The sequence below is a fragment of the Fusarium poae genome, chromosome 1 (assembly GCF_019609905.1).
Source record: "Fusarium poae strain DAOMC 252244 chromosome 1, whole genome shotgun sequence".
NCBI classification, from domain to species: domain Eukaryota; kingdom Fungi; phylum Ascomycota; class Sordariomycetes; order Hypocreales; family Nectriaceae; genus Fusarium; species Fusarium poae.
The window spans coordinates 5,714,130-5,737,595 of NC_058399.1; the positions used below are offsets into that span (position 1 = coordinate 5,714,130).

The 23,466-nt window shown below is 45.7% G+C and overlaps 10 protein-coding genes across 10 annotated transcripts; 4 read left to right on the forward strand and 6 right to left on the reverse strand.

The window, feature by feature from the left end:
• Positions 1 to 1,108: 1,108 nt before the first annotated feature.
• On the forward strand, positions 1,109 to 2,841 carry FPOAC1_001860 (uncharacterized protein; the record flags this gene model as incomplete). The annotated part of the gene is made up of 3 exons (XM_044846448.1): positions 1,109 to 1,423; positions 1,472 to 2,662; positions 2,719 to 2,841. 3 exons carry the CDS (start codon positions 1,109 to 1,111, stop codon positions 2,839 to 2,841), a joined length of 1,629 nt encoding a protein of 542 aa, XP_044712364.1.
• Positions 2,842 to 2,910: 69 nt separating this feature from the next.
• FPOAC1_001861 (uncharacterized protein) lies at positions 2,911 to 3,540 on the reverse strand (the record flags this gene model as incomplete). Its single annotated transcript, XM_044846449.1, has 2 exons — positions 2,911 to 3,096; positions 3,145 to 3,540. 2 exons carry the CDS (start codon positions 3,538 to 3,540, stop codon positions 2,911 to 2,913), a joined length of 582 nt encoding a protein of 193 aa, XP_044712365.1.
• Positions 3,541 to 4,175: 635 nt separating this feature from the next.
• Positions 4,176 to 5,219, reverse strand: FPOAC1_001862 (uncharacterized protein; the record flags this gene model as incomplete). The annotated part of the gene is made up of 1 exon (XM_044846450.1): positions 4,176 to 5,219. One exon carries the CDS (start codon positions 5,217 to 5,219, stop codon positions 4,176 to 4,178), a length of 1,044 nt encoding a protein of 347 aa, XP_044712366.1.
• Positions 5,220 to 5,803: 584 nt separating this feature from the next.
• FPOAC1_001863 (uncharacterized protein) lies at positions 5,804 to 7,372 on the reverse strand (the record flags this gene model as incomplete). The annotated part of the gene is made up of 3 exons (XM_044846451.1): positions 5,804 to 5,866; positions 5,963 to 6,680; positions 6,786 to 7,372. The coding sequence occupies 3 exons, from the start codon at positions 7,370 to 7,372 to the stop codon at positions 5,804 to 5,806; spliced, it is 1,368 nt and encodes a 455-aa protein (XP_044712367.1).
• Positions 7,373 to 8,332: 960 nt separating this feature from the next.
• On the forward strand, positions 8,333 to 9,734 carry FPOAC1_001864 (uncharacterized protein; the record flags this gene model as incomplete). The annotated part of the gene is made up of 2 exons (XM_044846452.1): positions 8,333 to 8,499; positions 8,555 to 9,734. 2 exons carry the CDS (start codon positions 8,333 to 8,335, stop codon positions 9,732 to 9,734), a joined length of 1,347 nt encoding a protein of 448 aa, XP_044712368.1.
• Positions 9,735 to 10,055: 321 nt separating this feature from the next.
• Positions 10,056 to 10,511, reverse strand: FPOAC1_001865 (uncharacterized protein; the record flags this gene model as incomplete). The annotated part of the gene is made up of 1 exon (XM_044846453.1): positions 10,056 to 10,511. The coding sequence occupies one exon, from the start codon at positions 10,509 to 10,511 to the stop codon at positions 10,056 to 10,058; it is 456 nt and encodes a 151-aa protein (XP_044712369.1).
• Positions 10,512 to 11,739: 1,228 nt separating this feature from the next.
• FPOAC1_001866 (uncharacterized protein) lies at positions 11,740 to 14,539 on the forward strand (the record flags this gene model as incomplete). The annotated part of the gene is made up of 8 exons (XM_044846454.1): positions 11,740 to 11,781; positions 11,828 to 12,206; positions 12,253 to 12,334; positions 12,384 to 12,620; positions 12,669 to 12,859; positions 12,919 to 13,016; positions 13,068 to 14,133; positions 14,187 to 14,539. 8 exons carry the CDS (start codon positions 11,740 to 11,742, stop codon positions 14,537 to 14,539), a joined length of 2,448 nt encoding a protein of 815 aa, XP_044712370.1.
• A 1,855-nt stretch (positions 14,540 to 16,394) lies between these two features.
• Positions 16,395 to 19,205, forward strand: FPOAC1_001867 (uncharacterized protein; the record flags this gene model as incomplete). Its single annotated transcript, XM_044846455.1, has 5 exons — positions 16,395 to 16,582; positions 16,638 to 16,920; positions 17,287 to 17,367; positions 17,416 to 18,083; positions 18,134 to 19,205. 5 exons carry the CDS (start codon positions 16,395 to 16,397, stop codon positions 19,203 to 19,205), a joined length of 2,292 nt encoding a protein of 763 aa, XP_044712371.1.
• Positions 19,206 to 19,848: 643 nt separating this feature from the next.
• Positions 19,849 to 20,544, reverse strand: FPOAC1_001868 (uncharacterized protein; the record flags this gene model as incomplete). The annotated part of the gene is made up of 1 exon (XM_044846456.1): positions 19,849 to 20,544. The coding sequence occupies one exon, from the start codon at positions 20,542 to 20,544 to the stop codon at positions 19,849 to 19,851; it is 696 nt and encodes a 231-aa protein (XP_044712372.1).
• A 962-nt stretch (positions 20,545 to 21,506) lies between these two features.
• FPOAC1_001869 (uncharacterized protein) lies at positions 21,507 to 23,187 on the reverse strand (the record flags this gene model as incomplete). The annotated part of the gene is made up of 2 exons (XM_044846457.1): positions 21,507 to 22,216; positions 22,818 to 23,187. 2 exons carry the CDS (start codon positions 23,185 to 23,187, stop codon positions 21,507 to 21,509), a joined length of 1,080 nt encoding a protein of 359 aa, XP_044712373.1.
• Positions 23,188 to 23,466: the final 279 nt, after the last annotated feature.

Here is a 23,466-nt window from a genome sequence, read left to right on the forward strand (position 1 = left end):
AACTTGGGAAGTACTGATGCAAAATACTGGAGAAAGTGTTACCAGCTAATAAGTGAAAACAAAGAGCCCCCAGGATCCAGAAGGACCTGTTTGGAGTGTCTAATCAAGTCGAAAACACCCTTTCACACGCAACATCTACCTATATACCTACATGAAGGTATTATGGTTTATTGACAGCACAGGTGAAGAACATAAAAATCTGCATTGTGGTGCGGCTAGATGTGACATTCCAAGGGCTATCCTGGCCTAGCATCTGGATCATTTATTTCTATTAATAGCACATAGCGATTGAAGCATGGAAGGCATTGCCGTTTAAGGTAGTACGAAGTCCAATGGCTTTATGGCAGTTTATAAACATCGATATTTTACAGGCACAGTGAATGATCGGGATATGGCATTCCATCATTACAATTGTACAAGACCATTTACAACGAGAACCGCCAAAGCTTAAGTCTTTATTAAAGCAGAGAATCTTAATACAGACGTAATTACTTACGTGGGTTCTTTCTTTACTCGGGAATCTAGGATCAGATTGTTGAAGTCAAGGGCGACCAGAGACAGAGACAAAGACAGGTACAGGACACGTAGAAAGACGCGCCTTTTTTCAATGAGGAATGACAATGTCAACCGAGAGAGCCGACCAACTCATCTCGATGCGTGCAAATGATAAGCCTTTATCAGTCTCTTTCAACTGTCAATTCATTTCTCCCGTTGTCATCTGCCGACGACAATTGCTAGCTCCATCTCAGTCATGTTGCAAAATTACGTCGGTAATAAGTCCTCCTCGCCTCATTTTCTCAATGAAACGGCATACATCAATAATTATGGCAGCTTTTATGTATCAAAGCATGTTTTGCACTTCACTCCTGTGCATAGTTGGCACATTTGCCGTCTTCACTTGCCGAACTATGGTGGATCACTTTCCCCAAACTACCCCAGAACAGACTCTGTGGGGGGCGAGACCGAAAGCCGAGATATCAAGGTCTGGTCTAAGTCAAAGTGTTATAAGAACAAAGGTCAGCAGCGTATAGTAGAAATGAAGTAGACTCATCAACTCTTTCAACAATCTCTTTTCTTTTATCTTGCCACTTTTTATTGTGCCTTCAACATGCACAGCGGCTTGATTGAAACCCTTCTCATTGCCCTCGCCCAGCATTGGGTGTTGGCACTTACAGCCGTAATTTTTGCATGGCTCGTGAGAAACAGATATCATCACGGACTGAATAAATATCCTGGACCTTTTCTGGCTTCTCTTACAGATTGGTGGAGGTTCTTTGATGTCTACGGACAGAAACCTGAAGCTACTCTTAGAAAACTTCATGCCAAGCATGGTGATATCGTCAGGATAGGACCCAACACTCTATCCTTTTCGGACCCTGCTGTTCTCAAACAGATTTACGGTCTCAGCAAAGGATATGTCAAGGTATGTTACTATCCCACATATCTCATGACTGTGCTGACTTATTTTTAGTCCGACTTCTACATTGTTCAACAATCAGTTGTTCAAGGCCACCGTCTAGCATCCCTATTCAGCACAACAGATAATGACTTCCACTCACAATTCCGCCGCAGTGTCAACTCTGCCTTTTCCATGAGCGCCCTCGTCCAATATGAACCTTTCGTTGACAACACTACCAAGCTCTTCCTCGACCAAACAGAAAAGCTATTCGCCCAAAAGTCTGAGGTCTGCGACTTCACACAATGGCTACAGTTCTATGCCTTTGACGTCATTGGCGAAATCACATACAGCAAGCGCCATGGCTTCATTGAGAAGAATGAGGACGTTGAGGGCATCGTGGCTTACCTCTCCAAGCTGTTCCTTTATGTTGCACCCATCGGACAGATCCCCTTCCTTGACCTGATGTTCCTCAAGAACCCCATCTACCTCAAGCTTTCCCAGTGGGGTCTATTTGACTCAACATTCCCTGTTGCCAAGTTTGCTCGTGCTCGTATGGCTGAGCGTCTCATTCCTGAACTCCACTCTAGCGATGGCTTGCCTACTAGCAACATCAAGAAGCAGCCCCTTGGTCAGGACTTACTCTCCAAGTTCATCGCCGCTCGCGAGGCTCGTCCTGAATTCATGACCGACACTCTTGTTCAGACCATGGCTGTCTCTATGGCGTTTGCTGGCTCAGAGACAACCGCCATCTCCCTCTCTTCTGTCTTCTACTATCTGCTTCGAAACCCTGCTTGTTACGAGAAGCTCAAGAAGGAGCTCGACGATGCTGCCAAGGCTGGTGTTTTCTCAGACTACGAGACTGGTCTTGTTACATTCACAGAGGCTCAGAAGTTCCCTTACCTTCACGCCTGTGTCCAAGAAGCTTTCCGTGTACACCCTGCTCCTGGTCTGCCTCTAGAACGCATCGTACCTCCCCAAGGTGCTGAGATCAATGGCCAGTTTGTTAAGGGGGGTACCATTGTTGGCGTTTCGGCTTGGTTGATTCACCACCGCCAAGAGATCTTTGGTCCTGATACAGATGCATACCGCCCTGAGCGTTGGTTGCCTGATCCCAAGCTTAACCCTGAAGACGAGGAGAAGCGAATCAAGAAGATGACTGGTATGATGTTCCAGTTTGGCATGGGTAACCGAACTTGTATCGGAAAGAACATTAGTCTGTTGGAGATTTACAAGGTTGTGCCGAGTCTGCTTAGAAGATTCGAGGTAAGCTCTACTACCGTCCTTGAGTATTGTTGCAGCATCAGACTAACATGAAATAGATCGGCTTTGATGACCCTAGTAAGGAGTGGAAGACTATCAATGCCTGGTTTGTCAAGCAGACTGACTTCAATGTGAGGTTTACAACACGGGAACTGGTTCAGCCAGAATTCTCAGAAAAATAATTCTAGACTTTATAATAAATAGAATGTTCTTCAAGAGCCTTTTGTCGCTGTACGGTCTTCTATAAAGATCTAAGCAATGCTGCTGCTCTTGATGATAGTTCCAAAAGCATCACCAATCTCGCTCAGGGCAACCTTGACCAGCTGATCCGCATCGACACCGGGAATGTTTCGGTCACCAACAGCGTCTTCAGGGATCAAAACGTCGAAGCCACGCTCAGCAGCTTGTCGTGCAGTGGTTGAGACACAGACATGAGCCTAACCTCGGATTAATTTGAATCACATCCATAATTCTCAATGACTTACCATGTATCCAGTCAGAACAACCTTCTTCTTTCCAGTCTTGTCAAGAACCTCTTGCAGATCCGTCTTGGCAAAGGAACCAGGATAATTCTTCTGGATGATAGCCTCTCCATCCTTGGGTTTCAGCTCATCAAATTCCTGAGCGAGGTTGGTGCCGGGTGTGAAGACGGGAGCACCCTCTGGCGTGGCATGTACGACGTGCACGATGCTTCCATTGGCGGCTCTGTACTTTTCTAGAAGTGCGGCAATGACCTTGCGCGACTCGGCAACGTTGGCGACTTGAAGCTTTCCCTCGGCATATTCATTTTGCGCATCAATGATGATGAGGACGCTGTCGGTGGGACTGGCGCTGGAGGGCTGAACGCCAATGAGCTCACGGAATGATGTAGCTGATGCCATTTTATATTTGTGTGTTGATGTAAAGATAGTGTATCAATTAACAATGAGAGACTTTGTACTGCATATTTCTGAGAATATTCATGGAACCCCTCATTATTGTATCATGTTGGCAGTTGCCCCGTTACTAATCAATAGCGCGGAGTAAAGGCATTTTCACGTAATTGAACCGCCAAAAGAAGAGCCATTGACACGATAATTAACGAGTAAAGCCATTCCTGTTACGCAATCGAAGTGGGACCTAGGACGTGTTCTTAACGTTTGCCCCAGCTTCAGGTCCTTTGGGCCGAAGTTCTACAAAGACGTCATTGAATATGGGGATACTTTAATTCTAACCAAGAGTGGAAATAACTACCGATATTATGGGTCCATCACCTCCAGGTAAATAATGTTGATTCCGAGATGCGACTATGGTGTAACACTGCAGTATTTGATACTTTGGTGGCATGTCAGTATTAGGTGAAATTGTTTTGTCTTTGAGCTTCATCAGTCACTGCCAGTCCTGGATTGTGTGCCTTTGTATGTTTGGTTTAGACCTGGTATTAAGGTATTACTATAAAACATTATCATTCTAGAATATCCAGAAGTATCATATATCCCATTCTTCTTTGTGTATCTTTGTTCACTAATTAGTATATTTAAGGAGAAAAAGTCCATCCGTTGGTACCATATCCATATGCGCAAACATGCTTAGCCTCCCATTTGAGAAAGTCATCCAAGTCGTGATCCAGATTACATCCCATAGGTACAATCTCAGTCTTGACAGACCCATTCTTATTATCAAGGGGAAGGTCAAACGACATCATTGGGCTCATGGGACTAGATAAAGAGCTTGCCGTCGAGCTGTCGAAATCCTCTTGACTCTCTGCCCACAGCTGCGCTCTTTCAAGATGTTGTGATATAATCTTGGGACGAATCGGTGTTGGTGATCGAAGGACAGGTATAGGGCTGTCCTTGCTTGGTCGAAGAATCGTGACGGGTTCTATTATTGGTATTTGTTTTGGTTTGAGTGCATCGGCGAGTGCTTCAAACGCCTTGTCAGTCTTATTGGCTACACATGGTGTACAGTCTGCAGAGGCATTGAATGTATGCCTGTGTTCAGAGGGGGTGATTGTGGAAGTAGGGAGGCTGGGTAAAGCCGAATGCCTTTGTTGGTAACGTGACACGCGAGAGAGGTTGGTAGTTTGGAGTTTGAGGGGCGATCGACGTAGTTTGGTGGTGTTATTGGAAGGGCCGACTTCAGCCTGTCTCTTCTCCATCGGGCTTGCATTAAATGAAGACCTTCTGCTGGAGAATGAGTCGTTTGTCTTGATGACTGTGAGGAAATCTTCCTTTTCTTCATAGCTGTTGGGGTGCAAGACGGATGCTGAATGGCTGTGGTGGTCCAGCGAGGGAGAGAAGGACATGGAATTGCGGACGTCGTGAACTCCAACAGTTTGGATAAGAATGGGACGAGATCGAACAATTCCGTCTGATTTGGTTGGTTGTGACCATGTTTGTAGTGATTTTGCTGGTGATAATGTTTCGATGTGGATATCAGGAGTTTCGACCGGGGAGCAGGGTTCGCTTTCGATATCCGACTCGGATTCAGATTCGGGTCCAGACTCGATGTCAGAAATGTGTCCCTGTTGAGCTCTAATCCGCTGCTCCCAAAAGTCGAATCCATTGAATGGTTTAACCATATTCACAAAGGTCATGAGTGATGATGAACCATGTTGTAGAGAAATAAATAAATAAATAAAAGAGTAGGAACCGTTGAAGAAAACTGGCAGATGAAACGAGCGTGGAAAATGTGAATGAGATTAAAATAAGACAAGTCGAATCATTCCAGGGAGCACAAATAAGAAATACTAAGTGAAGTGACATGGTATTAATTAGACAAAAGGACGCCAATCGCATTCCGTACGCTCGTGACGCATTTCTTCGTATCTCCCCAGTCCCGCCATTCAGTTTTTTCTACTAAGAATAAAGTGCCCGCGAGTATGCAAATAAACTTATTGTAACGTTGTTTACTTGGAGAATAGCCAGGCATGTTACTGCCAGTACTAGCCTTGGGTACTAAGTATGGGTCCATTCTAAGTTTATTTTTAGTGGCTGGCCAGCGGCAACATCCACTAACACGAGATGAACAAAAGGGCTGAGTTGTCCTGGGCTGTGCAGAAGCGAATCGAATCATCGGCCCGGCCGTTAGGTAGTACGTCTGTCCTTCTAGTGACATCAACAGTCAGTCCCCGCGCTACTCAGACTGGACTAGTCTACTGTTGCGTCAAATGGAAATCTCGTAGGCAAAGGCTGTAGAATTCGTAGGAGGATCAACTAGAATTGTCAACTAGAAAAGAAAACAGTTAGTTCCATTGCTTTATAAACTTTATTTCAATCGTTTGCTTTCCGAGTGCGAGATTCTAGCAACAAGGAAACTTCTTACCGTGTCTGACGAATATGTGTAAATCTGTTCTCCAACATCAACAGGGCCGTCGACCTTTCCTTTCGGCCCAGCCCAGTCGAATCGGTACGTCTGGACTTTGAGTTCACCCTCTTTAGGAAGCCCTACTGCGCTTAAACCATCAACAGTGATGTTGTATGATGCTTGGATGGTTCTGGTGCCGGCAAGTATCTTGATGGTCTTCGCATCCTTGGTAGCAAAAACATCAAACTTCAAATCAGAGGAAGCTGCTGTCCAGACCCTCTCGCCTATCATGGAAGCGTAGTACTTGTAAACCTGCCATTCGCCATTGGGGTAGTAGGTGCCATCTGAAGTGCCAGTGGCGCTGTAGACTAGATTTCCCATCCAGTTGTGAAGCTCGGATCCGCTAGCCCAGTTTGCGCGTAGACCTCTGATGTTGTGGCGTTCTAACTGAGCGAGATAATAGACAGAGTTGGCTGGGTTCTGTTCTTCGAGAGCGGCATACTCATTGGCGTCAATTGGCTTCTCAGGCACCCCATACCGCTCTCGCAAGGTTGTAAAATCAGGCATGGTTGTGTCAGGCTCACGCGACCAAGTCCCAATCTGATGCCAGGAAAAACGATCAGGTATCGTCTCGTTACCGGCGGCAGACTCAAGCCAGGTCTGCCATTTGTCGTTGATTAGGTTTGGAGAATCTGCCATGGCTGGACCACTGAGAACAGCACCCGGAAGCTCTTTTCTACAGTTCTCGAACAGTTAGTCTCAGTTCATAATGCCGGGTATGGTCCGCCTGTGGCTGTTGCAGAGGGGATTAAACAAAGACAAATAGTTGGTAATCACTTACCTGATAAGTTTAGTGGCCCGATTGTAGTAATCTAGAAACTGAGGCCACGAGCGAGCCCAAAATATGTCAATATCAGGCTCGTTCCACACATCAATGACAAGTCCATCAAGCATATCGTGGGTCTTCAAGTCAGAGATGAGCTGATTCCAGAACAATTCCATCTCAGTGAAGTTGCCATTGTCGCCTGGAAAAGGGGACTCTGAGTCTTGTCCACCATCCGCACCCCAAAGGTCATGGGGTAGCAAGATGAAATCTGCACCATATTTGCGTGTGGTAAGGTAATTGGATAGGGTTGAGTTGAAACGGCCGATATATCCTTCGTAGCCTTCGGTGGCCCAACCACGAGAGGGGATTTGTGCACCACCGCCACGGTTTGCGTTGAACTTGATATCAGTTGCGAGGTAATCTGGGATCGAGTTATCCACGCTGGTTCCATTGTCAGGCCAGCCGTAGATGAACCCTGAACCAAGAGCTTGAGCTTTTCCAATTTCCTTGGCTAGGTTAACAGTTGCTTTGCCTTGCAATTGTGAGAGAACATGGGAGACTGAAGACAATAAGACGACAACTGCAAGAGATTTGGGGTACATGTTTAGAAAAGGATTGATGAGGCAGGGTCTTTGATTAAGGTGAACGAACTTTAAATTGCTGGACATTAAGCATGGTCCACTAGAAGAGAGTAGGTGTGACCTTTAATAGAATTTCGAATACCTGATACTGATGCTTCTATTCTTTCATGTCGCCTGATTTTGGAGTGAACTTCCCCACCGGACGCAGATCCCCCACCGGCATCATCAGTATTGACTGGGTTCTCTGCATGGTCGACTTGAATGCAAGGATGCGCACCTATCATGAACCTTATCGCGGGCACTTGTGATCATGAGATGCTCTCCCCTTGTAAATGTTACTTCAATGTTAAAGTGATATTACTACTTCCGATCAAGATGGAAATACTATATCAAATTGTAAGAATTGGTAGCATAATTAAAGATTATTCTATTTCAAGAAACTTGGCTGAATGTCAAAGTCAGGGATCTAGAGAGCGATTCAAATTTTATTAGGCTTGATTGTCAAGACAGACATTAACAGTACAGTGTTGGTGTTGAGTGACCAGGTGTATAATGAATTGATAACCTATGTTTTAATGGGAATTCGATAGTGACAGCAAGTGATAAGTTCATTCGAACGCTTATGTCTCAAGTTTGAATCTTGGCACAATCTGTTAACACTGACCAGAGACGATGTATTCAAGGGAACATCTGCAGGTTAGTAGCACATACCCCATGAATGAAGCTCAATCAACTGTCTCAAATTGAATGCAAAGTATCCTTTCATACCCAGTATTAAAGCTTGTCTGCCCTTGTTATCGCATTTCTCACGAAAGGGATGATGCGCGGCTGAACACAATTGACCAACCCCTGCCTAACCTCATTCCAACATTTGACGCCACAAGGGAGGAGTCCATCCCTAATCTTCAAGTTGGATTTATTAAGTCTCGCTATTCTCGACTCTATACAGAACTCGATCTTTCGTTTCACAACTCCACCAAAATGGCAGTTCTTCCACAACCGACGCATGATTCCAGGCTGGCATCCCGATTATGGGTGGTGACAGCTGGTACTATTCTCGTACTGTTCCTTCTGTCTGGTTTCTATACCGACTTTTTGAGGTCACCTTTGGACTATGCCGAGTCCAAGGCCAATGAGTTCTGCCAAGTGTGAGCATGAACAAAGACTACTCACTGTGCCAACGCTAAACAATTATTAAAATAGGGCAAAGAACGAAACCGAAAACGGAAAACGTCGAAACTGCCAAGACCCCTATCGTCGACCTGGTTTCCTCGTCATCCCACCTGACGAAAAGAATTATAGAGAGACACAGTGGATGCCTTTCACCGACAAGTTTCTGGACATCGACCCAGCTTCAGCAGCATACCCCCCTCAGCAAAAAGAACTTATCTTCAACGATACTCAAGTCCCGAAAGAGTTGCTCGACGGACCAGAGATGCCAAAGCAATGGATGAAGATAGCTGTTGCTGAGCACAAGCGTCGAGTCAAAGCCGTGAATAATAAGCATGCAACCGTCGAGGATTTTTCTTCTATGAAAGATCATGGCGGCCTTGGTTGGCTTTGGGGACGCCGAGTTGTGGAATTTGGCGACTCTGTTGATAGATACGAAGCCAAATACACCTGCAGGGAGTTTGGAAACGAGATGTATTTCCCCAAGGTACACCCTATCGAAAAGGTTCCCAAGGGTATCTGCGAGATACCATCCTTCAATCTCACATTTGTGGTTTTCCACTCTGCTGGTGGCTTTACCTATAGGCCCAAATGGTTTTGGTATAAGGAGATGAGAATCATTCCCTTTGAGGAACGATGGAAGAAGCTCTGGACACCACACAAAGAAGATATCCATGGACCAAATGGTCGACCTGACCTACTTCTGTGGCAGAATGGTTTATGGGATCAGCGTGGATTCCAGGTAGGAGGCCAAAAGCATCATGATCCCAAAACAAACGTGGGTAAATGGAGCCGACAGCTGGTGTGGGAAGAGTTGCAGTTTTACACAGCTCGTCTCAGGGTGTATGTAGAATTACTCATCAAGGAGTTTCCAGAGACTCCCATGATGTTCAGAACTTTGACCTACCACCAACACACAGGAATGTCGGACGCCATGATGCCTGAGATGGATCGTGTCGGAAGAGCCATGGCAGAGAAGTATGGACATGAAATATTCGAATGGGCCCGTATGATTCAACTACTCGGAAAACACTACGCAGATCGTACACATCCCGCCACAGGAGCACTAAGTTGGTTATGGGGGAATATGGTTTTGGAGTATCTTGCGAGATCTGCCGGAGCTGGAGTGCAGGCTGGTGGTGAAGAAAGATATCCCTACTTTGAAGGATGGGATGCTTGTCATGAGGAGCATGTTGGTTGGGGTGGACGATAGTTGGTTCGAAGGTTCTTGTCAGAATGATATGTATTGGAGATCAATTTTGCTATTATGTAAAGAGGTACGGAGGCTGCGTTAGTTTATACTCTAGACAAATGTTTTTTTCTCTCTTAAGAATTCTTGTGGTGATTGTGTTCCAATAAGTGAGCTTCTTGTCGTATTGTTCACTAAAATCACATGGAGTTGGCAGCCCAGAAGATCAATCACACGGCAAAACCAGGACTCAATTTATTCTTCTTTCCAAAAGTATCATTCTTCATTTCTAGGAAAAATATCAACGCTACTACAACCTCCAATCTGCCATCTTCCAGCAGCTAGCTACTCGTTACCAACCGTCGGCATAGTGTTGCCAGAATTTCTTAGATCCCTTAGGATCTTTTTTCTGACATCGTCGAACTCAACAATCTCAGCGCGAAGACTGGATATCGCAGCATCAACTGTGCGTTGGATCCTATCGGCTAGATACCTGCGGTGACAGACCTCTGACTCGACATGGCCATCCTTGACTAATTGTGCGCGAAGATCACGCTTTAGCTCCGCGATGTCAGTCGACTTTCCACCCCTTGTCTTGAGGTCATCAAGCAACTCGATGAACGCTTGGATGTGCTCAAGTTGACTCGGGGTCTCGGGCCATTTGGGGAAGCGCTTATCGTAGCACTTGAGGGCCGCGGCTCGTCTCTTCACAAAATCCATATCTTCTTCTAGTTCGGCGATATTCCTGTTAGCCATCTCCAAGAAACACTTGTCTACTACACCAAGGCTTTGGGCTGACATGATGACGGATGATTGAAGTCGAAGCTTCTTGTGCAGCTTGTTCGTTGAATGTTGACTGGTAGAGGTGATACAGGACGGAAAGAATCTGGAAATTGTCCCAAAAGATATGGTAAGAAAAGGTTCTGTCATCTGTGATTTGCGATACGATTGAGATGAGTACTGTCGTCTCGGGATCAGGTGCAGTTTTGTGGCTGAAGACTGGTAGTTTCAAATGCATTGGGAAATTCTAGATTAGAAATGCTCTTTAAATAAGGAGAATAATCTCAAAGCGTATATACATATTCATTCTTGTCCTAAGAGCAGGGTCAATGAAAGCTCACTTCACACACATTCATTCTTGTCTTTCAAAATTATCCTTTGGCAGGTTATTCTTTGCCATTGGTTAGGAAACACAGTTCTGGCAGCTTACATCACGTTGTGATAAAGAACTTTGTCGGTCAATTGCGATACTCAGCGGTATATAAAGTACCTGAAAGGAGTCTTCCTTGACATTTTTGGCGGATCAATGAATACCGCTCACCTGACAACAAAGCCTTTGCGTCGTTTGTACACAGTTCAGCTGGGAAAGACATAAACACCACAAAATTGCATTGATAGAGTGACTGTTAACGTTACAGCAAGCCAGTGCTCTTTTTATTACTCTTGAAAAGATCCTTCAAGTACATATTCTGCCCAATCAACTTTAAGCAGGGGTCTCTTTGTGTGTGTGTGAAGTGACCTTTTATTGAAACCCTGGTCTAGGGCCTGCTCTTTGTGGGTGAGTGCGTCTTCTCGGGAAGCGCTTGTTTGTGTTTAATAGATTTGGAGGGACAGTTTGACAGTGAATTGATCGAAGACTCTGTTAATCCTGTGCATTGCGTGAGTATATTTCTTCCAGTCAAGCCTAAGCAGAGAATCAACATAGAGAGTTTGCAGAGACCAATGCCAACACACACAAATGAAATTGAATTGTATCAGTCTGAGGGGTAACAGGTCACACAAATGTCCTGTCTGTCTGTTTGTAATACCGAGGTATTTGCTTGATGATATCATGCCTGATGGTCAATGACTAGGCAGCCTGCAGGAGGCCTACCACTGTTGGTTTCGAATAGGTCCGGCCGCATATCTTCCTCTCATTGGATTTGGGACTTTCTCTTTCCTTTTTGTCACATAAATATCGCTCCGTATCGTCATTAATTTTTTTAAACTCTTCTTCCTCTTCACAACTGGCTGTCAAAACCCCCTGATCATGCCTCGTTTACTCGTGCCCTATGACAATTCTATGCGCATGGTACGTAGATCTCTAGACTTTCTGGATTATACTGACAATCATCAAGGGTATGGGGTTCAACTCCTATACCCATAAGCTCTGTATGCATGGCGTGGGCTATGACAGCGAGGGTAAACACATTCTCGAAGAATCGCCAGACTCGTTCATGTACTCCTCAAGGATTATTGAGCGAGTGTCAGACATCGCAACGGCCCTGGAAACTCCACTAGCTGGTACTATCATCGAAGGATCTCTTGACCGTTCGGATGGCGGGACGTTCATCGATGAAGACAAAATCATAGCGGCGGATGTCAATCTTCTTGTCTCCGTCAGAGTCATGATGAAAACCTACTTGTCCATAGCTCCTGATGATTTTCAAGGGGTTGATGGATTTGATCCCGGATCAGACGAATTTCATGACGCTTTTGGAGACTCATACATCTCTGGTGAGTACCAATATGGATACCATATAAATGCTAACTACTATGTCAGGCTCTGTCAAAGGTGGCTGTTTTACTAGTATTATTTCCATCCGCTGTCTAGACAGAAACGACAAGGATAGAGTTATACGAGCGTAAGAATATGTGAAATCACAGAAGGATGCAAGAGAATAACTTTTATAGTATTGGGGAGTTTACAGAGACCAAGTTCAACCCTAGCGATATGAATGAGACACTCAGCTCTGCATCCAAGCGCCTTTGCGACAACAGCTCTCTCGAAAACACAGAGATCTCTATCTCCGTCCATTGTCGCGGGGGAGGGCGATTCCAGGCTATGGATCGCCCTTGGGACATCCATGCTGTGTACCTAGCAGCTGCTAAGTTCCCAGGTCTGGTTGCCAATCATCCACAGTACACTTGGTATGTGCTGCAATTAAGTTCCATTGGGTTGTTGTCTAACACTTCAAGGGCGATCCTGACCAAGCATAATGCGTCCCGGACCTGGAACGAGCGTATTCGGCTGCACAAGGCCCCAGGCACGAAGTTTCTAGACTATAACCCTGTCCTGCGCTATACAGCAACCCTTTTTGACAACTTCATGAAGTACAAGGGTCTTGTCAAAAATGTCCAAGATATGCTTTCCAACGGAGGTCAATACAGTGAGTCCTAGAGACCGAATTCCCCAAAACAAAACCGTTTTTAATCAAGCCATCTCCAGATCCAACAACCATGCCCAATTCTATCCCACTTGACACCACTACACTCCTGGCAGTGCGTACTGCCGTTCAGAACGAGATGGACAAGATTGTATCAGTGGTGAGTCATGTCCATTTCCTTATGGTCAATAGCTAACATATTGGTGTTTAGGTCAGCACACTTGTAAAAACGCCCGAGATCCTGTCTCATGTCGACAGCTTTGCTAAAACAACAAAGAACAACCTAGTTCAGAACATTATTGACGAAGCTCTTTTGCCATCCCGCAAGTTCAAGGATATCCTTAGCCTGAATGGAGTTGAGCCCTGTCGCGCACCGAGCGGTTTTTCATCAGATGCGTCTACCACAGACCTTCAGGACATCCGAACCCCGGCAACCAACGATCTAGACTATGTGGCTAATGATAAGATCCACCACGAGGAAAGCCGACAGGATGTATTGGTTCGCTCTTTCGAGACGAAGATGAATTCGCTCATTGCGCCCGAAGTGTGGGAAGCACTCTTGCCTATTCGTAAACCATCAACAGCAACTCATAACCAAGCAAGGAATGATCTCAAAATTCTTGCAGCGGTATGTGGGATTCATGATGTTACATCCATGCTGGAAGCTCTTGTCATAAATGGGGAGTTGGCAATCAAAATCAACGCAATCAAGAGTCTGGTAAATGAAGAGATTTACAAGAAAGAGTTGCCTCTCCTTGGCTGGAATCTATCTTTCATCTACCAGTATGGTAACGGGCCAATGCATATCTGTTCAGCCAACTACGACGAAAAGTCTATCGAATCAGTTCACGTCAGCAAGACATCGGATTATTCGATTGTTACTGACCGTGAGAGTATTGAGGGGAAGTTTCCCCTTGTCGCTATTGTTTATGGTGGGTTGATCTGTGATTCCGACCAACTCAAAACGATCGAGGAGCATATGAGTCAAGACTGCAAGAGCGACCGCTCACATAACCAATGTATCATGTTCGACGATGAATTGATCGGAAGCAATCCCTGGCCTAGTGTCGAGAAGACCGGTGTCGTTTTCTTCACAAACCCGAGTGACAGCCGTATTCATGTTGCCGTCGGCTTAAAAGGTCGCTGTTGCCTTCTCAAAGAACAACGTCAGCTTGTCGAACTGCACAACGGTGCGGTTCAAGGGATCCAGAACACCGGGAAAAAGGACAAGACCACAAAGAAACCGATCTCCGTGGCATTGGGGCCTAAAACACCACGTAAGTCAATGTGACCCCAATTAAATTATACGTTTTTGACAGTGACAACTCAGGTTACTCATGTGCCTACGATTTTGGCGACCTCAGATATCTGACTCGCAATTGGCCTTTCCTAACCTTCGATAACGGCATCAAATTCGTTTACCAAAGGGCGGGTCTTTGGCGTAGTTGTATTGTATTCCAAGGTCCAACTTGGGAAGAAGAAATTGCCCAAGTTTCTGAGTCATGTGTTGACGGAAGTCTCAGCTTGAAGAATCATGATGGAACTGTAGAACGACTGCCAAAGGGTGAAAACGGTACCATTCGGCTTTTGCTCTCTAGTGTCAAGCCTCACATCGAGGTCTATAACTCAAAGGGTAAAAGGATTTGGGATTCAGAGTCAAATTTGGACGAATACGAGAACTAATTACTTGATCACGATGGTTAGATAGACACCTACAAGGAACTAGTAATGCAACTTGTCTACTTTTTAAGCTGGTAGAGATTGAAAAAAAAATTCTTGCAGTGTAGTAGTATACCTTACTGTCAAATACTTAGTAGGTACTACCTAGGTAGTTATGATACAGGTTGGGACATGAAGCTTCTGTCAGAAGCCAGAGAGAGCCCACCCATGAAGCACGTGATCAGGCACGTCTGGTTGACCTTCGATGGTCGCGTATCCCTGCCGAGTCACGTCACACCCATCTTAACAAATTCCTATTCCCCTAACTTTCAACATGCCTAATATTAAAGACAAACGGAGATATACCGACCAACAACTTAGCTTGGCAATCCACGAAGTCAGGTTCCTCGGCTTCAGCACCAGAGGTGCCGCTCGTCGCAACAATATTCCAAAAGCCACCTTAATGGCTCGCCTCAGGGGTGGTAAAAGTTCAAGGGAGGGCCATGAGGCGAGTCTACGCATCGCTGCTGCGGATGAAAAGCTGATTGTGTCCTGGTACGTGCTGCAAGACGCGCTTGGCCTAGCCCCTACAAGAAGGCAGATTGCAGAGCTCGTTACAAAGGTCTTGCAAGATCATGGCGACGACCGACCACTGAGCCAAGGTTGGATGGGCCGCTTTCTTGACAGGCATGAGCCAATCAAGAGAATTGAAGCGATGAGGCGTGCCAAGGCTGGGTCAACTGCCATTACACCAGAGGCTTCGCAGATGCTTTATCAGATAATAAACGACCCTGCGTTTGTTAAAATCATGCCAGAAACAGCCAGCGAAGCCAATCGCGTCAACGACAGTGAGAACAATGAGATCAACACATCCAATGAGGTCAATGAGGTGGTCGAGATTTCAGACGACGAGCCAGAAACTAAAAGCCCTGATGGGATGGATACAAGTGAGGTTGACAATGAGCAAACACCAAGGAAATGAAGAACCAATCGACAAAGTGTAGAAAAGTCAAGTCTACAGTCCAAGACCGACGATCCAATCACAACGCGCCGCTGAGCTACGTCTAGTACGAGGTCTAGGGTATGGGAATGCGAAATTATTCAGCATCGTAACATTGAAGATAAGAGATAGTGCCAAAGCTGGGAACAATAAAAAATAATTAGACGGATGGTAAGGAGTAGTGGAAAATACAATAGGTGAATCTGAAGTAGACTTGACATAAGAAAAACAGTTTCAACTCCAGATAATACCTATTCAACATCAAGAGACATGTTGGATCTGTTGTGCCTGATGTTCCCAACAGAAGAAAGTCTGAGCATGCATTCAACCACGATAAATGATTGGTGCAACAAATTTCAAGCACGACAATGATGTGCAGCTCATTCGTTCTTGTTTTTACAGAAGATCTTCAGCAGATCTGCGATGTCGGCACCTGCTTGCCGTTTTGCCACTTTAACCGCCGCGTCGTCACTGATTTATCCATGCATATCATATACAAAATACCACGAAAACAAAACCTGAGAAGTTGATAACAAAGACAAATTAAAACTATTGCTCTCTATTGCATTTTTCAGACGTACATACATACCAACGACAAGCAAGTTCCCCACAGTGATACCACATTCTCTTCATCTCGGGCCTGGAATCCGAGGATCCCGACGGGAAATCGAATGCCGCTAATTTACTCCTTACAGGGGCCAATAGTTGGGGTAAATCCGGGGTGCAAGGCCTTGGACCTCGACATTTCGCGTCGGATCTCTTCCCCTTCCCCTCTCGTTCTGTTTTACTATCACTCCCCTTCACCATCAATCAACCTCGGGTAGCAGCAACGTTACCATTTGCCGCCGAATGTGCTCCGCTCTCTAATCCTAGGCCAGGATGAATAACTCCCAACAACATTCTATTCGCTTTGCCAAGAAGCAGGTTTCGAGGAAGAGAGCGACAAAGGCATGTCTCAAATGCCGAAAGCGCAAGGTCAGGTGTGATGTCACCCGCACCTCGACACCTTGCACCAACTGTCGACTCGATGGTTGCGAATGCGTCGTTGCTCGTCGCGCAGATGCTTTGTATGTTTCTGTTCGTCCTGCTATTTCATCCATTTACTAACTTGTCGCATTGTAGCCCCGAGTCAAATGGCCCCGAGTCTATCGCCTCAAATGACATCCTACGCGATTGCGAGGCCGTTACAACGGCCGAATCACCAGCTTCCAGCAATGACAACCCGTCATGCCCCATCGAAGAGGCTTCTTCTGCCCTATTAAACCTCGAAGAAAGCGAATACAAATCACCACATCATCGCGACCGGGCAGATATCGCTACACCAATTAACCAGACGCCCGACAATCCATTCGACATCGAGCGCATAGAGGAATTAACACCAGCATCTTTCCAATCCGCTTCATCAGTAATAGCCATCGAAGAACCATGCGAACCAGTGCGATCCGAATTAAAAGCCTTGTACTCGTCGATGCCGTTCTTGAGAACATTAAATATGCGCGATTGCGATTTCAATCACCTCAATACTCAAGGCTGTCTACGCGTTCCGTCCAAGCCCATACTCGATCAATTTATGAAACATTATTTTTTATATATCCATCCGCTATTACCTCTTTTAAATGAAGCCGACTTCTGGAGTGCCTATGACCCAACACCCTCAGATAATGCCAATCCTGGTACACCTGTATCGATGCTTCTGTTGCAATCCATGATGTTTGCATCATGTACTGTACGTCAACGCGACAAACTTCCAGGCCTCATCTAACAATTTCAGTTCGTTTCAAAAGAAAGTCTCCAAACTCTTGGCTTCTCATCCATTCTTCAAGCAAAGGAGTCTTTTTACACAAAGGCCAAAGTACGTCCCTATCCACAACCGTTCTATCGCCATCTCTAATTGTCGCAGCTATTATATGACTTCTCCACCGACCCCGACCCCGTCTCTATCGCACAAGCTGCACTCCTCCTTACATACTGGTGTCCGACCTTCCGCTCCGGCCCTCGAAAGGCAAACAGCAGATGGCTAAGAATAGCGATCCAGCACGCCAAGTCCTGCGGGGCTCATCAATACGAAATGCCCACCTCGGGGCTGACCGTCTCGCAGCAGGATATGAAGCGACGAAATGTCCTCAAGCGTGTCTGGTGGTGCTGCATTATCCGCGATCGTATCATGCCGATTTGTGTGAGAAGGAATATTCAGATCTCAAGTTCGCACTTTGACTTTTCTTCTTGCTCACCATTGGGATATGACGATTTGGTGGATGAGCTTGAGTCGTCGCGCGTTTATAATATTGCTACCAAGCACAAACTTATTCTTGCTTTGGAGAGACTTACAGAGTTGTGTGTTACATTGACCGACATTCTCAGTTTGGTCTATCCAACTGAAAGTATACCGATATTGGACGCCGAGGCACATTCGTCGGCTTATGTGCAGGTACAAGAGCACAAAAGGTCCTTGAGGTATTGGGCTACGGCTACAAGACCACCTTTGGCCCTCAAGGATCTTACACAAAACGCTGGACCACATGAAGATTCTGCAGTGCTATTTACCAACCTCGTCTGGATCTACTTCCAGTAAGTTACCTGTTACTTCAACTACAATAGGTTACTAACACCATTTATAGCGCGAGCCAAGTGGCCCTCTGCAATTACGAACTTCACCTCGGCCTTGTCCTGGGCCTCATCACACAGAGACCCAAAGAAACACAATTCCTTAAAAACAACAGACGAGATTTGAGAAGCGCTACGAAAGCCATAGCCGAATGCTTTGCCCGCTTGCATCCACACCGTTTAACACGCTGGTTACCGAGTAGCGCAGTAGCATGTACAGCACTCCCACTCGCAATGCACATGGTGGATATTAAAATGTCCGCGGCCTCTTCCGCTGCCGAGATTTGGTCCCGACCAGACGTTGCTTCGAAACAGTCACGGCTGAATGTTCTCATCCAAGTGTTCAGAGAACTACATCCCAAATATGACGGCGTGCATTCTATTTCCAAGACAATTCGGTATTTTATGGAATGTGTTGGTGTCAATGAGCCCACACAGATGATGATCACAAACGACCAGAGCGATGTCCTCGCACGAAGCCCTGCCCAGTATCTACGGCTTGCTTTGACAATCGACGTGTGCCTCAGCCAAGACCGTCTCGTACAAGACAGCGACTTTCCCGCTGCTCTGAGACGTTACGTCAACATGAATCAATCCCTCATGCCCATACTTCTGGGCCAACCCAGCATTCCCATACCTATGCAAATGACACGGCCAGTAGTGTTGCCCCGTCCAGCATCGCCTCGCCCGTTATCGCCTAACACTTATGCAAAAAGCTTTTCGCGATGGATGGAGGATGATCCGACGGTCAGCTTCGCCCTTCAGATGGGAATCGACGTTGGCACACGACCCCAGGTTGTACAGGAAGTCACTGCAAGGGCGCAGAAGGCGTACTCGGATAGCACTGAGGAGACTGAAACGTCACCCTCTGACAACTCGCAGGTTGACAGTTCTCAGGGAGAGGATGAGCAAGTCGATGAGACTATTGATAGGACGAGTGATGCCCCCATAGCGGGTATGACGGAAGATCTGCTGCAGCGTCTACAAGGCGCGATAAATTGGGCTCAGAACGACCAGTCCCTCTCTTTTGCGCAGGATGTTGGTTTGTTTCCAGAGGGTATGTGGTTGAACCAGGGATATTTGTAAACTGGAACTGTGTTGTAATATTATCAACTTTCGCCCAAGCCTTCTCAAAGTTACCGCACATCCAATTTGCACATAGCTCAACATTTGTTGATAGCTTTGAGAAGGCTTGGGCGAAAGTTGATAGATGAAGAAAAGGATATAATATTAATTAGGGGACCACGATTCCCACAATGATTACGATACGATACGACTTGTAATTATAAACAGAATAATAGTATGCCCTTCCATATGACTGGACTCAATGTAAGACTGATTTAATCAAGATCAATCGAAGAAAGTCATTTCTTTTATCCATCGACCAAACTTCAAGAGCACAGCCGGTGAATACAAAGCCACGATCTTTCTAGTTTACTTCATCGTTGTTGGTTTTAATTTGGCTCCGGACAAGTATCTCAAACCATTATACATGCGAGCAACATTATGAACAGACATGAAAGATTGAATTAGTATCTGTCTAGCAAAGTATAGTATGTGCAGTCCGGCCTCTGATGCATGATAGAGAAATCATCCACAATTAACTGGTCCATCTATGCCTCCAGTTCCAGAAAGTAAAACTCTTGGGATAAGAATAAGAATATGTCAACAAGACAAAACGAAAAGAATATCAACCGAAACATCCCCTGTAGAACTGATAGCTCAGAGCTCACTTAGAGCAGGGAGTACCATCAGTGTTGCCGCAGTCGTTAGTGTCAGTACACTTGGAACCGCAACCGTAGTCGACAAAGTCAGAGGGAGTAGTCTGTTCCCAGTTGTCCATGCACTGAGTTTCATCACCGTTACCCCAGTTACATCGCTGGCGGCGGTATCCCTTCTGTCTAAGGACCTGCTGCTGGGTCCAGACAGTGTGGCAAGCTCCATCGTCCCAGGTGCAGGCAGTAAGATCCTGGCCCTGGACACACTTGGACTCGGTGTTTGTAACCTCAAAACTGACGCCTAGAGAGAAACCCTCGATCTCACCACCAACGTTGACGCTGACGCTCTCTGACCTCTCCTGGCAGACTTCCTTGCCAACGAGCTTCGTGGCTGTGCAGACTTGTGTTCCGGTACAGTAGATGTCACCAGATGCCTTCTGCCATGGGGTGTGCTCGACTGAGGTCTCGACAACGTAGTAGTCGTACCAACACTTGCGAACCTTGGGGAACTTGTAGGGGTGAGTGACTCGGTCTGAAGCGGCGTAGGTTCCCTCGCCGTCGGTGTAGGGACCTTCGTAGGTTCTGGAGCTGTCGTCGCAGACCGTGAAGCTGTTCTGACGCTTTGCCAGATCCTGTGCAGGAGCGGTTGGTCCAGCCTGGACTGAAGCCAAGAGGAAGCATGAAACGAGAAGGCTTTGAACAAGCATGGTGAATGTCTTTTGATAGATTGTTGTTAAGATGGAATGGTTGAGTGGATGTAAGTGTGGTTGAGAATAATGTTGAGTTGATGAGAGCTTCTGGTCCGGCCTTTATATAGTCAATCAGCTGGTTATGGCCCCCATACGCTCTTCAGCTTTCTTATAGAGTTAAGATCATCTAGTAACAGTCAAGGATCGCCAAAGCTGACAGGATCGTTTCACGATACAAGGTAGAAACGAACAAAATCAGGCATCTTCCATGTTCACCAAGTTCAGCATTGTCCACTTACGCGGCCCATCAACAGCCAGAGCCACTCGAGATGAAATTAGCGCGGAAGGTTGTACTAACACCGTCTATGATCAACATACCTAATGTGTACGACTGCTGAGTATAACAGCTCCTCATGAGGCTGTCTGATTTGTTATACACATGTTTAATTACCAATGGCTATTCGATTGCTTCTTTTTATATGTTTCTTTATAGAAAACGTTAGTTTCTAATAGAGCATTGTTTAATGCATCCCATAAACCAGTCGATACTATTACTCTTTGCTTTCTCTCGGTCTTCACGATGGGTTCCACCAAAGCGTCAGCCTTAATGATCAGCATCTTAGGACGAAACATCGGGCTCCACTAGTTTAATTACTGATAAGCGGCGATTACACGCCAAGAAGCGATGTGCCGATTTATCCCATCAAGCATAATGTTCACGGATCATCACTATCCACCTGCTGTCGACTAGTGGGAGGAGAAGCCCCTTACTAACATGATTCTATGGTAGTTGCCACTTCGGCCGTCATCTTTGGAAGCTGTGACACTGATTATTATAGCCTCTTTACCTTTGGAATCCATCATTTGGCCTGTTTGTACCTTTTACTAAAGTCAAAGTCTGAAAATCACAAACTTGGTGCCTGAAAAGACTGTTGTTACAACATTTATCAACATATCTATAGGCTTAACTTGTGTATTGACTAATGAATAGGTACTTTGGAAGCGGTGACTGTCCATCCATATATAGACCAATTCCTCTCTTCATTCCTCCATTCCTTGACCTTCTCAAAACCAGCCTTGGCCAAAACACAATTGCTACCAATGTTCTCTTTGATAGTCTCCGCGGCACATCGTTCAACAATAGCACGATCAGGGCTGGCCTTGATCTCTTCCTCGCTGAGGGTTGTACGATCAACCTCAATCGAAGCCTCAATTCGTGGCAACTCCCACCAAACCTCCATAAACGCAGATAGAAACTCGGTAGCGTAACCCTTACCCCAAGCCTCCTTGCGAAATGCGTATCCGATAGCTGGCCATCCAAGCTCACATGCCCGTCGATAAGTACCACCGGCGCCGATAACTTGGCCAGTTTCGACAAGACTGACCACATAACTGAAGTCTGTTTCATGGTGTGGTGGTAGTCTTACTGAAGCCCAACTTCTGGTTTGCTCAATGTCCTTGTCAGGAGCGCCTTGCGCCGTCCACATCATGACCTCTTGCTGGGAACGCATAGGAAAGAGATCTTTTGCCGCATCTTCGTAGAATGGTTTGAGGATCAGACGTTTTGTTCTTATCACTTTACGGTCCTCCAATCGTGGGTATGGAAGCTTTGTGAGTGTGGTCTTGATGGGGATAAACCCCAGCTTTGTTGTCATCGTAACTTGAATAAGCAACTTGAGTCGGCCCTGGACTGTGATAGCCGTGTTTGAGGAATAAAAACAAAACGTTTTAGAGTGTCAATGATAATAAGAATTGTGCTATAGTAAATAGCTCGCGAGTGTTTGCCCTTTAAGTGCGTAGAAAGCCGACGCTAACTTAAGGTTAAATGCGGCCTTGTTCGGGATTTCCTTTATCTTAACTTGACTCATTTCATCGTCAATAAGCGACATGGAGACATATTCACATCGTCTAACCGATATCGGCGACGCTTCAGGCGAGCTGAATATTAGTGTCGAGACCCTGGTAGTTATAGCTCGAGTGTCCCTTTTCTATCTCCATAACTACCTAGGAATGCCCTCAATTGCATCTCTCAGCGTGGTTGTCTATACATATGATGATTGAGAATAGAATAGTCATGATAAGTTGGGAAGTAAAACGAAAAACTCAGAAATCTAGAATTGCATCAATAGCCAGAGAAACATCATTTGCCAACCTTAGTTGAGTACAATCATGGACACACGATAACGGAGTCACTGCTCAAGTAATTGATGTGATTTCCTTCTTGCACTAAGCATAAAACTTAGGTATTCTGATAACATTAGAAAAGTCTTGACAAGCCCATCAAAACCAACCAAATAGCCCAGCACTAAAAACAGCCAACAGAGGGGGAAATACCCAATGCTGAGTCTCACCACCCCCGATAATAATCTTGCTCACAAACCCATCCGTCACTGGCAAAGCAATGGAGACACACAAAGCCTTTGCCATCAGGTTCTCGTCACCGGTGGTCCATATGAGTGCGATCAAGAGACCAACTGAGATATTTCGGATACCCCAGATACGCATCAGGGCACGACTGAACTTTTTGGCCTCTGGATCTTTGGGGATCGGGAACTCGAGGGCCTTTAAGTGGGCATTGGGTCGGAAAGATGCGTTGAAACCAAGACCGGCAGTGAAGAGGCCTAGACCAAGGGAGCCGTTGAAAAGAACTGGATGGGACATGGCGATGTTGTGTCGGTCTTGAAGTTCTGTTGAGATATAATCCTTATATGGAGGGTAATTGATTTGTAGAGTCAATGGAAAATAAAGCAGAAAGGGATGGGTGTCGGCAAACTAACGACAGATACTTAATATATATGAATTTGATTATCATCGAAGTCGATGATGATGTTATCACTGTGTTATATTAGTGCTTACACTATCAGCAAGTCCGAAGTCCGAGACTCAGCTTGAAATCACATATATTTTGATAATGACGTGGTTGCGCAGCCAATCATAGTT